This window comes from Enhydra lutris, unplaced genomic scaffold, assembly GCF_002288905.1.
Source record: "Enhydra lutris kenyoni isolate GAN:26980312 unplaced genomic scaffold, ASM228890v2 scaffoldscaffold11, whole genome shotgun sequence".
NCBI classification, from domain to species: Eukaryota; Metazoa; Chordata; class Mammalia; order Carnivora; family Mustelidae; genus Enhydra; species Enhydra lutris.
Window position 1 is genome coordinate 3,373,882 of NW_019154095.1, and position 13,592 is coordinate 3,387,473.

The following is a 13,592-nucleotide window of genomic DNA, read 5'->3' on the forward strand; positions in this document are numbered from 1 at the left end:
CCTAGAAAGGAGCCCGCAAGTCCCCCACAGGGGACTCTGCTCTCAGCGGGGCGTCTGCTTCAGGATTGTCTCTCCTCCTCCCTCCCCCTGCTCTCTCTCTTTCTCCCTCTCTCTCTCTCTCTCCTTCTAAAATAAGTAAATAATCTTTAAAAAAAATCCCAATAAAACATACGTGCAGTGACACAATACTATCCACGTATAAACACTAAAAATTTGATACAAAGAGGAAGTTTCAAAATCAGACCTGCATGTTAGTGACTACAGACTCCGTTTCTCTCAGCTCCAAAAAAAATCTTGTGTTTTTCTTTTGATATTCACTTACCTGTAAATTATTAAACCAGGTAGCTGGATTTATGTACTGTGGATATATTTTACATCTGGAAGCAATAGGATGATACACTTATGCATGTTCATGTAACCTATATGCTGTACCAGTTTTAATGAGTGGGTCAAGAAAACAGCCAGCCAACTACGGATATTTTCTGGTTAGCTGTATATGAATTAAAATGAATGCTAATATATATTTACTAACTTATTGCTAAAAACTCAGTAATAATTAAAGCAAAACAAGAAAATACATTATGTACTGTCAAAGTAATAAAGCTTTACTGAGAAATTTTTAGGAGTATCTGCAGAATTTCCAGAGTTAATTGTGCATAAAAGAGCTAGAGGGTATTTTCAAGCTTCTATCTCTTGCTCTATCTCTAGTAAGAGAATCTTAAAATTTGAGGGTGAAAAGACCAAAATATCTTCTTTTTTTTAATATAGAAAATGGGGCATTCTTACCTTGAAACTGTGCATTAAATCCTTTGCGTCGATGGTTACTGTCAGATGTAAAATGGAGTCGTAACCAATTCTTGCTACTTATAACGGGAGAAGGGAGGTTCATGCCAGTCAACCTGGAAGAGAGAACCAGAAAAAATCTCCCTTGTAAACCAACCGAGCAAATGTCCTATAGCAAACCCATGTTAACAACTGACTACTGATGGTTATCAAAATAACTACTATCTCGTTATTTTGAGATCACTGTGGAGCTGCACCGAAACCTTGAAAAGACCCAGGCAGTTTCAAGTGTGTCCACCTATCGGTGCTGTGTTTACTCCGATGAAGGGAAGGCTTTCACCAACACGTGACGTGTTTATTCTTCCTTATTAATGACAGACCCATGAGAAGGTACTCTTTGGATCACTTGTTCCTTTTCATCAGGACCTCAATCACAATGAATTATAAAAAGACAAGAAACAGGCAAATGGTAACACTGTACTTTTCTCTCTGAACGCTTCATGGTTCGGTTTCACCGTTAGTGCCCTCAGATCCGCAGCTTATCATGCTGGACAGCATCCCGTATTTCTAGGGGCCCATCCCACAGTTCATAGCACGGGCCTCTCCTACCCGCGGGAAGAAGAGCGGCACACAGGGAAGTGGTGACAAGCACTGTCAGAGAGATTTGAAATGAAATAAAATATGTTTGGGGAAAGCAGTATATTAAACACAATTCAATCTTCCAAAATCAGACACAATCCATCTCTCGCTGAGCTGTTTAAGCTCCCCATCCTCCTTGACACCGTGTGCTTTAGTTGTCAGGAAAAACGTGAGAAATTTACTTCCTGCTGAAAACCTGCATCATTAGGAAATGGAAGTCCTCCCGGGTGATAAAAGTCCCCTGTGAACTCAGCAGCAGCGTCAGTTTGGGCCGATGGCAGAAGGATCCCTGGATTGGGGTGCTCAGGGAGGCGGCTGTGTGCGGCTCCCCTGCCGGAGCTCTTTGAACCTCCACCTGCCAATCTGTAAACTGGACCCTAACGTACCCCCAGCAAGGGGTTAAAAGAAATGATTGTGATACGTGTATAAACGTCCCTGACGCACATTTTAAATGTCATCAATGGCTCTGCATTGTGTAATTATTTTGCCAGATCTGTTTTCAAAATGACTTGTATTATCAGTGCGGGTGATCAGAAAAGGTTTAAGCAATTGCTTGCTACTGAAACCGGTGCTGCCCTTTGTGGGCTGCCCCCTGGACCCTGGAGCTTCTTGGTCAGCTGGAAGCTGTATTCTGTGCACCAGATTCACCAGGCACGGGTGGCGTGTGGAGTGTTTCCCTCCTTACTCCATTACCTGGAGGAAAACCAGCATCAAATGAAATATGTAGGCAAGCTTTCTGATGTCGGGGTGTTCAATTTAAACTCTCAGGTTTGAAAATATGCAGTATCCATTTACAGTTAAAAGCAAACCTTGACTGTAACCAATTGCAACAGTGTCTGTGTCACTCTTTGAAATAATCGTCTGTGAGAGGAAACGCACAACTCAGATCTGCCTATTTGCTTGGGTTTATGTAGCTCTGACTGCTGAAGTCAGATACAGCTGCTTCCAGGAAACATTTCATTATTTTGGTATTTCGTTTGAAGGCTCCCGCCCCCTCTCACTTGTTTCCCTTGGGGAGCTGATGCTACAGATTCTCTTCGAAATAGGTTACCTCTTGGCCTAATACTGGCAAGGACCAGAAAATAACTAACTTCTGGATTCAAAAACCCAGAATCTATCCAGCTTACCTACATATACTTACTGAAAGTTTCATAACTGAATCCCACGTTTATTTGTTATGGATCTTACAGTATTTTTTTTTCTTAATTAGGTTCTTTTTGAATGGTTCTGATCTCAAAAGCTGGGTCTGATTGCATTTTAGTGGTGTATCAACATTAGCAATGCAATAAATCCCTTCTTCGCTTCCCACATGATTCACACACCAAACCCAGACCCCAAATGCCAGTTCTGTGTTAATCGACACACTTCATCTGTAAAGGGCCAGGCACACGTTTTACGGTTTACTCGTCGCACGGTTTCTGCTGCAGCTGTCTGTGCTGCTGCTGGAGGTCAAAGGCAGCCACAGAACGGGGAAGGTTAGGTTCCAACAATAGTTCACTGACAGATGCTCGCTTTTCATGCTATTTTCCTGAGAAACGTAATGTTACTCTTTCTTTTCTCTCTCTTCAAGTTTATATTTTAAATTCCAGTTAGCTAACATACCACACGATATTAGTTTTGGGTGTACAATATAGTGATTCAGCACTTCCGTGTATCACCCAGTGCTCATCGTGACAGGTGCACGCCTTCATCCCCATCGCCTGTGACCCTGTCCCCCACCTGTCTCCCCTCTGGTGCCATCAGTTTGTCCTTTGCAGTTAAGAGTCTGTTTCTTGGTTTGCCCTCCAACACTCTCTTCCTTCCCCTTTGCTCATTTGTTTTGTATTTTATATCACACATATGAGTGAAATCACCCCAAGTTTATAGCAGCATTATCTACTCAGACAAACTACTGGCTATAGGGAAGAACCCCAACAATCTGTCAACTGATGAGCAGAGAAAGATGATGTGTGTGTGTGTGTGTGTGTGTGTGTGTGTGTGTGTGTGATGGAATATTACTGAGCCATAAAAAAGAATGAAATCTTGCTATTACAGTGACATGGATGGAACTAGAGAGTATTACGCTAAGTGAAATTAAGTCAGTCAGAGAAAGATAATTGTTACTCTTTTTTGATGGTTTTTCAAACATTGAACAGTGTAAAAACTGTATAGGTGAGATTTGGCTGATGGACCACGGTCTGCTGACCCTTGCTTTGATACATATAAGGCGATTTGTAAAAATACTGAGCAGATAGATAATTAGATGATGTATATCAAGGTCGTGTAAATAGCTTTAAACAAATATCTACTTTCTGTATAGATTCATTTTACACAAAATCAAATGTGAGGATTTTTAATAATTATATAATTCATTGCCCATGGTTAGAGCCAAGTCATGCAAATGAGTCACACTCCAGAATGGATTAATATGCATGGGTTTCTGAATCTGTCCATGGAAAATAACAAATACTCACATCCTCTTTCTTTGGGGTGTTGAGTTGGTGGTTGTTCTGTATCAGACATATTTTTGGGAATTGTGAGTTTTTGGTTCTCTTCCCCAGGCCTATGATAATCTTGAAGCTGCCATTTAACAGTAAACTTACATTATAAAGTCAATTGTTCCTTCACTACACACGAATTTAAAGGAAGTTGACTAACAGACAAGCCAGTGGATGTTATAATAGATTTACCAAGAACTTGGATGGTTTAGAGAAGATTTAGAAGCAAATAATTTAGAAGCAAAGAATCCAATTGGTGCCAACCTGTGTGGCATGAGAATGGCACCCAAAGGTGCCCACATCTTAACCTCTAGAGCCTGTGACTACATCACCTTACATGGAAAAAGGAGACTTCAAAGATGGGATAAAGTTGACTTCAAAGATGGGATAAAGTTACAGACAAAGGAGAGATTATCCTGGATTATGGGGGAGCCCAACGTAATCACCAACATGCTTACAAACGGAAGAGGGAGACAGAAGAAGAGAGTCACGGAGAAGAAGGAACCTACCAAGGAGGTCGGGGGATACATGTGTGAACTGTAACCACGGTGGTTGACCCTGCACATGAAGAATCCATGAGCCAAAGAATGTGAGTGACCTTACAAAGCTGCAAAAGGAAAAGGCAAACATGCATCTCCCCTGGAGCCTTGAGGAGGAACACAGCCCTACTGACACCTTGATTTTATTCCAGCAGAACCTCTGTAAGATTTATAACCCATACAACCATAAGATAATAAATTCGTGTTGGTTTAAGCCACCATGTTTGTGTCAACTTGTTATGACCACAATGGAAAAACAACCCTTTGAATATATATACTAAATGTTTCATTCTAAAGCAGTCCAGAAAGAGAAGAAATTCAGTAGACAATGTCATCCCTCTAATCTCAGTTTAACACTGTAAAATTATCAGTGACTTAGCATGCATCATCATTGGCTTTTTTTCTCTTAAAAGTCTTCCTTAGTTCTTAGCTCTATGTCTTCAAAGTCTGCTGGATTTGGTTTTCAAATTGACATACACAGTGAGCATAAGATACAAAGCAGAAACATTTTTCAGAAAGGATTTAATAATGACATATATCAACACATGCCTTTGCCTATTAGCTGAGGGTATCTAATGTACTCTTACTTTTTTTTAAATCCTAAACATGTGAAAACACAGGACAGTAATCTGGAGAAATCAGGGGATTCAAATATATTTGGACTTAAAAAAATAAAGGACACCTCAACGTGATCTGTCAGGAAAGAGTCTTTCTGAGGGAATGTTAGATGCATTTCATTTCTGGAACATCTCAAACTAGGTCAGAAAACCCATAAAACTTCACAGTGAGAATACTGAGTGGTCCCTTTAGACATGGCTAAAGGAATTGATAGTTCTCACTCTTCCCCCCAAGATTGCCAAATTAGGCAATCTAATCCACTGGCAAACTCATTTCTTTCAAAGATTCAACAAGGTTTTGCTCCTGCCAACAGTAAAAAGAGATGTGGGACCCACAGGTACTTAAAGTAAAGACGACCTTCTTTGAGCCAAAATAGAACTGACCAGACTGTTCCACTTTCTCCAAATAGCTTTACCATAAATTTCAGGTTTTTATTTATAATTCATCCACAACATCCTCTCCCACCTAACCTCCCTCAGCCCCACACTTCCCAAGTATAAAATGAGGGGTTTGAGCATGTTGTTCTTCTCAAATATTACAGCCTTGTGTCTGTGACTCATTCATTTTACTTATGTAACTTGAAAAAATGGAGTCAATTTATCGAGATAATTTTCCAAAACACATTTGGAAATGCTAAAGTTCTTGAGAGAGCTCTGTCTGAGCACTTCTTTGACATTAAGCCGGATTTCTTATGTCTTTAGAAAACCATCATATAAATGGCTGGGAGTTTCTCTGTAGTTAAACCTCTTTAACTGTGATGACTAAGAAGCCAGAAAGCACTAATACCATCAACACAGACTGTAAATCACCCACCCTCCCTAAGGAGCCTGAAGAATTTCATAAACCTATCACTTCGAAGAGCTGATTGCTTGTCATCCAGAGAAAGTCATTACATCCAGAGAAGTCCTTACATTTTCCTGTGCTCTCATGGACACATAACCAACATGATTCAGAGGGTGGTGTTCCATTTATCTCTGTTTTATGAAAAGTAAACGGGAGACTCTGATACAAAAAGGGTTCCTGAAATGTCATGTTTCTGATTGTTATTTGTGTTCCTAGAGAACATCATTGTCTTATGAATATATATTGAGTTCATACTGCTATTCTAAGCTTTATTTTAGACTTTGATGAAAGAAACAATGGAAGTTAAAGGCAGTTCTTCAAATGGGAGTTCATGGAAAGAAGAGATGCACAAGTCTGTGCATGTGTGTGTGCACAAATAAATATACGTATACACAGAAACACATGTAACACAATAGTTACATTGTTGGGGCTGATTCCACGTTAAAACCTGTTAAACCCCTAGGGCCTGCCTGGGCCTGCTTAGCCAGAGTGATTCCATGTTGCCTAGGTAGCCATTTTGTTGTTTAATAAATGCCTCAGCAGTTAGTGATATTGGTTCCGGGTAACCGTTGCTAAAACACACACCTAAAATAAGGCCAGACAGGTAAAAGACATCCAATCAGCCAAAGCCACATACATAGAGGTCTGCGGTTGTGCCCTATAAAAACTAGCCTGTAAGACCAAGGGGGGTCGCTCTCTTCGGAGGCGGCCCTGGCCGGTCAGTCTGACTTCTAATGCTTGGCATAGAATAAAGCTTTATATAACATTCACTTTGTCCCAGTCTCGTTCCTTTGATAACAGACCCAACAATATATGTATATGCAAAGATTTCTAGAAATTGATCCCAAAAGTTTTACACCCACACATCTACCCTTTGGGAGAAACAAACAAACAAACAAAAAACCCACCCATCCATAGCCTCTTTAAAATCATGCCACAGAAGAATACCTCCCCATGAGAACGATCTTTCTTTCATTACAATCAGTTCATTCTGTTTGACATTTCTTCCACTAGCGGTGGCGTTCCTGACGAGCTGTCACATAGGTCTGCTCTCTCCCGGACAGTTTCTCTCTCTGGCTTCACTCTTTGCTCAAGGCATGCGTGAAGATTCTCTCAGGTGTAAACATTGATAACCTTCTCCTCCCCGCCCTCTCTTTTTTAAGGTTTTTATTTATTTATTTGACAGAGAGAGAGAGAGCAGGAACACAAGCAGGAGGAGTGAGAGAGGGAGAAGCAGGCTTCCTGCCAGGCAGGGAGCCCAATGTGGGGCTCGATCCCAGGACTTTGGGATCATGGCCTCAGCCAAAGGCAGATGCTTAACAACTGAGCCCCCAAGTGCCCTGATTCTCCTCCGTCTTGCAAACCTCACACACTCTTGTGTCTGTGCTCCTCTTGTATATTCTATGCTGTTTACAAAAATGATTCCGAGTCTCTTGAGTGTTCTTTCCTCCTTTCAGATCTCTGGCTCATATTTCTAGGCTCCGTACCTTCCCCTTGGTTTCTACACTGGGATGTGCTTGTCTGTGGTTCAGTCCCCCCCATTGAAAGCCCCATCTGTGCTCCTTTCTTCCTCAAGATCTTTGCACGTACTGTTCTCTTGCCCTGAGCCAGGACACCCAACCACCCCGGTGCCCTTTCCTGTTCACTGGCCTAGTCATTCCTGGTCCTCCTTTAAGTTTCAGATTATGGTTCACATTGTCATGGAAGCCTGACTTGACTGTGAAGTTGAGGTTGTTCCTCCCTGATAATGTCTTCTCCTGGCATCTCTCGTGCAGACATTTCAGTGATGTCCTGATTATTTGTGTGATTATTTACCGAATGGCTGTCTTGCCAGTAACACAGGAAGCTTGTATTATCCCCACAGGAACCTTGGATTATCTTTCTGAAACCTATCAAAGTGCTGGGCATATAACAGAAGCTCAGCACTCATTGGATACCTAAATAGAATGGAAACTTTCACAAAGCGGGGCATTATTCTATGCAACCCTTCCTGCCACACTGCCAGGCTGGGATGTGTCTGGGTGTAGGTATTGTCTTTGTTGGATAAAACATATACCTTCATGGCACTGGAGGAAAGCAAAGAAGGAGAGGAGAATCAGTGCCAGGAAAATAGCAGTGGCTGTCTTTGTGCCCCAAGACCAGCATCTCTGCACGCAGATGAACACAACTCCGGGCATCAGATCTGAATGGACTCTCCCAAAGCTCCATGTCTTTACAACCTGGACAGGAAATCTAGTGTCTCCTCAACTTAATAACCCCTTAGGATATACAGAGCGGTCACCGTTCACCTGCTCCAGAAATGTCCTCAGCACCCACCTGCAGCTCAGCCTTCGGTGGTCATTAAGCCCTGTGGCAGATGCTTAGACATAGACACACCATGCATGCCCCAAGGGTTTTTGTAAGCGGCAAGCTCTCAGATGGATAATTCTGGCCACACGAAAACAGTCATGACAACCGTGTATCTAAGGGAGGGATCAGACCGTGCAACATATCCTCATCTCACAGACACCTTCTGGACCTGAGTGCAAAATTATTCAGATGCTAAGCCGTGGCCTCGCAACCCAGTGATGTCTGCTACATGCCTCTGTTCTAACCAGGTGCTGCCTGTGCCCTGGCGAAACTGAAACCTTCACTCGTGCTGTTGAATAGGTCTCATTCCCTCCCTATGCTCTCATCCACTCTGTGCAACTATGACATCAACGGCCCTACACATAATTCAAATCAACTTTACAAACTGCATGTGCCTAACAGCATCCCGGGCCCTGCAGACAGAGCTGGAGCCAGCTTCGGTGCCCAGCGTGCGTCAGCAGTGCTGACACAGGACGCGTGTCACCAAATGGGGGGTGCAGATTGCCATACGCACCCCCGAGAGGGGCTTTCCACTCTTCCTGGGGGGAAGCCACTCCTACATTGGGTAATGTCTGAGTTGTGACTTGTCAGCTAAGGAGATAACAAGGACCACTGGGAAGAACAATGACAATCTGTGCTGATGCCCACATTCAATCACGTCACACCCTTTATAAAAATGCTTTCATGACCCTAAGTCAGTCTGAGAAAGACGTCAACTTTCTTAGCATGGGATTGAAGGTCCTTCCTGACGAGACTCCAACCATCACCTGCCTTATCTCCTGTAAATTCTTTCCTGAGTCGTCTGTAGCCCACAAGGGACCATGGCTGCTTCCGGGCTGTCCCGGGTGAACCTGCTTCCACGCACACGCCTCCTGCACTCCTCCATCTGGAACCCTGTAGCTGACTTTTGCCTGTTTACACTTTTCTGAAATTTCAAAGCTTTCGGAAAAGATTTTCCCTCTAAAACTCTTGCCCTTATTAACTGAGGTCCGACCGACTGCGCTCGCCCTCACAATCCATCAGACCTTGCTCATGTTCTTCTCATGGAAAAGGTAAGAATCTGTCTGGCATTCTCGGTGGCTGTGTAGACGTCTGCTTCCCTGACTGAACTGGGAGCCTGTTGAGGGCATCACAAGCATTTTACTAATTTCCCTCATCCTTGCAGTACTGCGCATACAGGAGAGTCTCAATAAATCCATATTAAATGGTTTCTATGCTTTTATTTTTCACTCATGACGTGAGCAACTAAAACAGCTCCACGCTGTAAAACGGTCAGAAGTTAAGGTCATTAAGAGACGGCCATTCCTACCTTTCTGCACACAGACATGTCTCTGCCAAGTAGGAATGTCGAATGGGACAGATCTGGCATCTCCTTTGTATTCCTCCTAGAATAACCATGGGACCCAAAGCGGTAACTCTGGGCTCACTTAAGACAGTGAGAACATCCATCTATGTCAAGGAAGGCGCAGGAGTAGGACAATTGAGTCTATTAGAGATGGGGCAAAGGGGCCCAGGACAGACCAGAGGGACTTGAGAGAGGGTCATGAACATGTCCACAACCTCAGCAAGCCAAGCAATAGGAATTAACCCAAAGGTCAAGAAAAGAGGATCATTTGGGAGAGAAAGTGACAAATCCTGTCCTCTAACACTTAAGGACTAAATGTCAGGGAATTGCTCGGAATGAAGCCCAGGAATTGGCTCAGACAGACGAGTAATAGCATAAGACAGTCAAGAAGCAGCAGGCTCTGACTCCATTCCTCAGTGGGAAGTCCTCTGGGCCCCATGTGCACCCTCCAGACAGGGGGAGGAGGCCGACCCAGAAAAGGAGCATCACCTGCTGGCACCGTCTCCTTCCTAGACTGGAGAGTGGCCCCACCCTACCCAGGGTACGCCCTTCAGAACAGGGAGACCTGGTCCACCGGCGGTGCAAGGTTATAGCTGAATTACAGGTCTCTGTGGCAGCAAACTAGTCTGGATTGAAGTCAGTGACCTGGAAAACGAAACCTCCAGTACCTTTTTCTAATCCTCTGCTCTGTCCAATATCCTGGTGGGTTGTTTTCTAACTATCTGTGAAGACAGGTGTCTGGGTTTTGCCAACAGGAAAAACATTCTTTGTCCCCTATATTACTTGGACTTTCAAAACAGTTAACACTTGGTGCTAGACATGGACGAGTATCAGTATCATTTTCTAATAATTAAAAAAGACATTATCTACAGATTTCTGTAATAAACACATGCACAGACAACACGTGAAGACCAGCAACAACAACAGTAGCAAAAGGAAAAATCGCTTTGATTTCCAGATCACTGATCATTTTCTCTTTGATATTTTTAGCTTATGTGTTTTTTAAAACATTGTCAAAACTGGTTTCCCCTTCATCATGGGGTAAGATGAGTCTTGAGCTGTACATGGTCCCGGGACTGGGACTGGTATGTGTGAGTTTGCTCCTTCCAGCCATTCTAGAAAAGATACATAATCACCTTACTGGTACGTAAAGCAAGTTCATGTATCACACATTTCTGGCACAGTCTTAGCAATTGTAGGGCTTGTCCTAAGCTTTGCCAATAATTTCACTTAAAAAAGTATTCTCATGAATATTAATCTAACATAAAATCACACAGGCTTTAGGAAATGTGGACCGTAGAGATACTAAATGCATTCTTTTTCACAGGACCGACTTGGCATTTTGTTACTGTTGGTTAATCATTCCAAGCAAATTAACCCATCTATTCCCTCAGACAGTTACATTTCCTTGGGGTGAGAACATTTAAAATCTACTCTTCTAGCAACTTTCAAGTAAATCATATTGTCTTGTTAACTACAGACATTATGCTGTATACTGGTCTTCAGAAATTATTCATTCTATCATTACAAGGTTAGACCCTTTGACAAACCTCTCCCCAGGTTCCCCTCCCCCAGGCCCTGATGACCACCATTCGATCTGTTTCAGAGTGTGGCTTTTCTCTATTCCACATAAAAGTGAGATCAATGGTATTTCTCTTCCCGTGTCTGGCTTACTGGGCTCAAGACAATGTTTTCAGGTTCATCATTTCATGGTCTTATAGGAGATAGAGCCATTCATCCACCCAGGATTGTGATGTGTTTGTTTGACTTGGAATAGGTATCATTTCTCCCATTTTACAGATGAGGAACTAAGCCTCTAGACATGGAGTATGGTTCTGGACTTAGCATACAGTCCTTGACAGGTATATTTGCCTAATGAATGTTGACTACTGAGTTGACGGACTTTTAGATTTTTGAGAACACACATCAGTGCAAGTCTGTGGGACTCTGGGAATAGATCAAAGACAAATCATATCCCAATTTACAACCCCTTTGCCCACTGAGCCAAATTCCAGCTGTTTCTTGAAAAGGTACAAGAGCTCAGATGACAGGTGAGTCTGGGTCCTCAGAGGACCTGCTGCCAGAAAACTTCACGCCAGCCTCCTTGTTCAGTCAGGCAGGACATGTTGCTCTGCCCTCGCACTGAGCAAGGGTTATTGACCTCTATCCCTCTTCCCTGTTAGCTGACCTTCTTGCTGATAGGATTCAATATCTCATTTAAGCCATTTAACTCAAGAAGCATCCTTGGGATTGTGAGTCTATTTCTAGGCTGATGGTGGAAGGAATGCCACAGGAGAATTTCATATTGTTGCAAATGGCAGGATCTCCTTCATTGGACGGCAGAGTGCTGTTGCACTGCATGTAGGCATGTACTTGTCCTCACACACACTGCATGTGTGTATCCACACACACTGCCTGCATGTGCTGCAGATGTGTGTATGAATCTATGCACATCACTTTATCCAAGGAGAGCCTGCTTGGTTCTTAGAGCATTTCACACGTCTGTTATGTGCTGAAGGAGGGTAAACAGCCCAGGAGGCCAAGTGGCTTCTTTGCCAGCCTATTGACACCACACCTAAAGAAGACGGTTGCTTTTATACCAGGAAAGGCATTTGTTTTGAAAGTCAGTGCGGATAAGCAGAGTGGAAGCCACTCATTAACCATACAACGGTTCCTTATTAATAACTACAGAGTTAAATTGATTAAAAATCAATGAATACATATGTTTACTCTTGTCATTTTTCCATAAAGTTTTAAATATCTGCAGAGATGATAGTGAGACTCTACCCCCTTGAAGGCAATTATTCTAATTTAATTTAAATCTTCGCTGTGATTCTTCCCTGTAAGTAACAAGATAAAGAATAGTCAAATATTGGTCTATAGCTATGATCGTCTTGAAAAGAACTGAAATATTATTAAAAGAAAGTTGTACCGAATTGGATATAAATATCTATTAACTATTATATTTAAAAAGCATTTACTTTAAAAATACTGATGAGCTTGAGAAAGGCAAGATGGCGGAGGAGCAGCAGACTGAAACGACATCAGATCCCAGGAGATCAGCTAGACAGTTATCAAACCATTCCGAACACCTACAAACCCAACAGGAGATCGAAGAGAAGAAGAGCAGCGATTCTAGGAACAGAAAATCGACCACTTTCTGGAAGGTAGGACATGCAGAGAAGGGAATCCGAACCCACGGGAAAATAGACCATGGGGGGAGGGGCCAGTTCCCAACAAGTTATGGAGCAGTAGAGCACAAAATCCGAACTTGTATTAGTCTGCTCCACCGAGGGACGTCGCTCCAGAGGCTAAACCCGGGTGGAGCCCAGCAGGGACAGTGTGGTCTCAGGACCTGCAGGGTCACAGAAGGATCAGGGTGTCTGAGTGTCGCAGAGCTCACAGGTATCAGAGCAGGGAAGCCTGTGTGGTAGAGACGGGGCCGAGGAGTGAGTTCTCAGCCCGGCGTTACCTTAAACTCTGATCCATGGCACAGGTGGGGACTGTGCAAGGACTCCACGAGTGGCAGATCTGGGGAGACTCACCTTCCTGCTCTGGGAGAAGCAGCGCAGCAGGAATCTGCCAGGTTTGGAGACTCCAAACAGGGCCTCAGGCCAGAGACAGAAACTCCCGGTCACAGGCCGGGGGAGCTCGGAGCGCGGCCGGAGACCAGGGAGACGGGAGGGACTGACGGCTCATCCCCGAGGGCGCACTGAGGAGCGGCCCGAGCTCTCGGCTCTTCCGGCCAGAGACCGGGCGGCCGCCATCTTCGCTCCCGGCCTCCGGACTTTACGGACAGCGCTCGGGGAACAAAAGCCCCGAGAGCGAACCGAGCAGCTGACTTAGCCCGGCCCCCGGCACGGGCGGCGCAATCCCGCCTCCGGCAAAGACACTTGAGAATCACGGCACCGGCCCCTCCTGCAGGAGATCGGCAGCACCACAGCCAGACGGAGCGACCGATCCAGGAGAACAAAGGAACTCCCGCGGGGAAGCAACGCA

The 13,592-nt window shown here is 43.9% G+C and overlaps 1 protein-coding gene across 1 annotated transcript in view; it reads right to left on the reverse strand.

Annotated features, from left to right (window-relative positions):
- Nucleotides 1–13,592, reverse strand: part of LOC111144434 (CUB and Sushi multiple domains 1) — a 1,720,260-nt gene that overhangs the window by 745,426 nt on the left and 961,242 nt on the right. The window contains exon 5 of the mRNA XM_022498737.1: nt 787–899. Coding sequence (XP_022354445.1) covers nt 787–889 — 103 coding nt within the window. The 5' untranslated portion in view covers nt 890–899. The remainder of the gene's footprint in view (nt 1–786; nt 900–13,592) is intronic.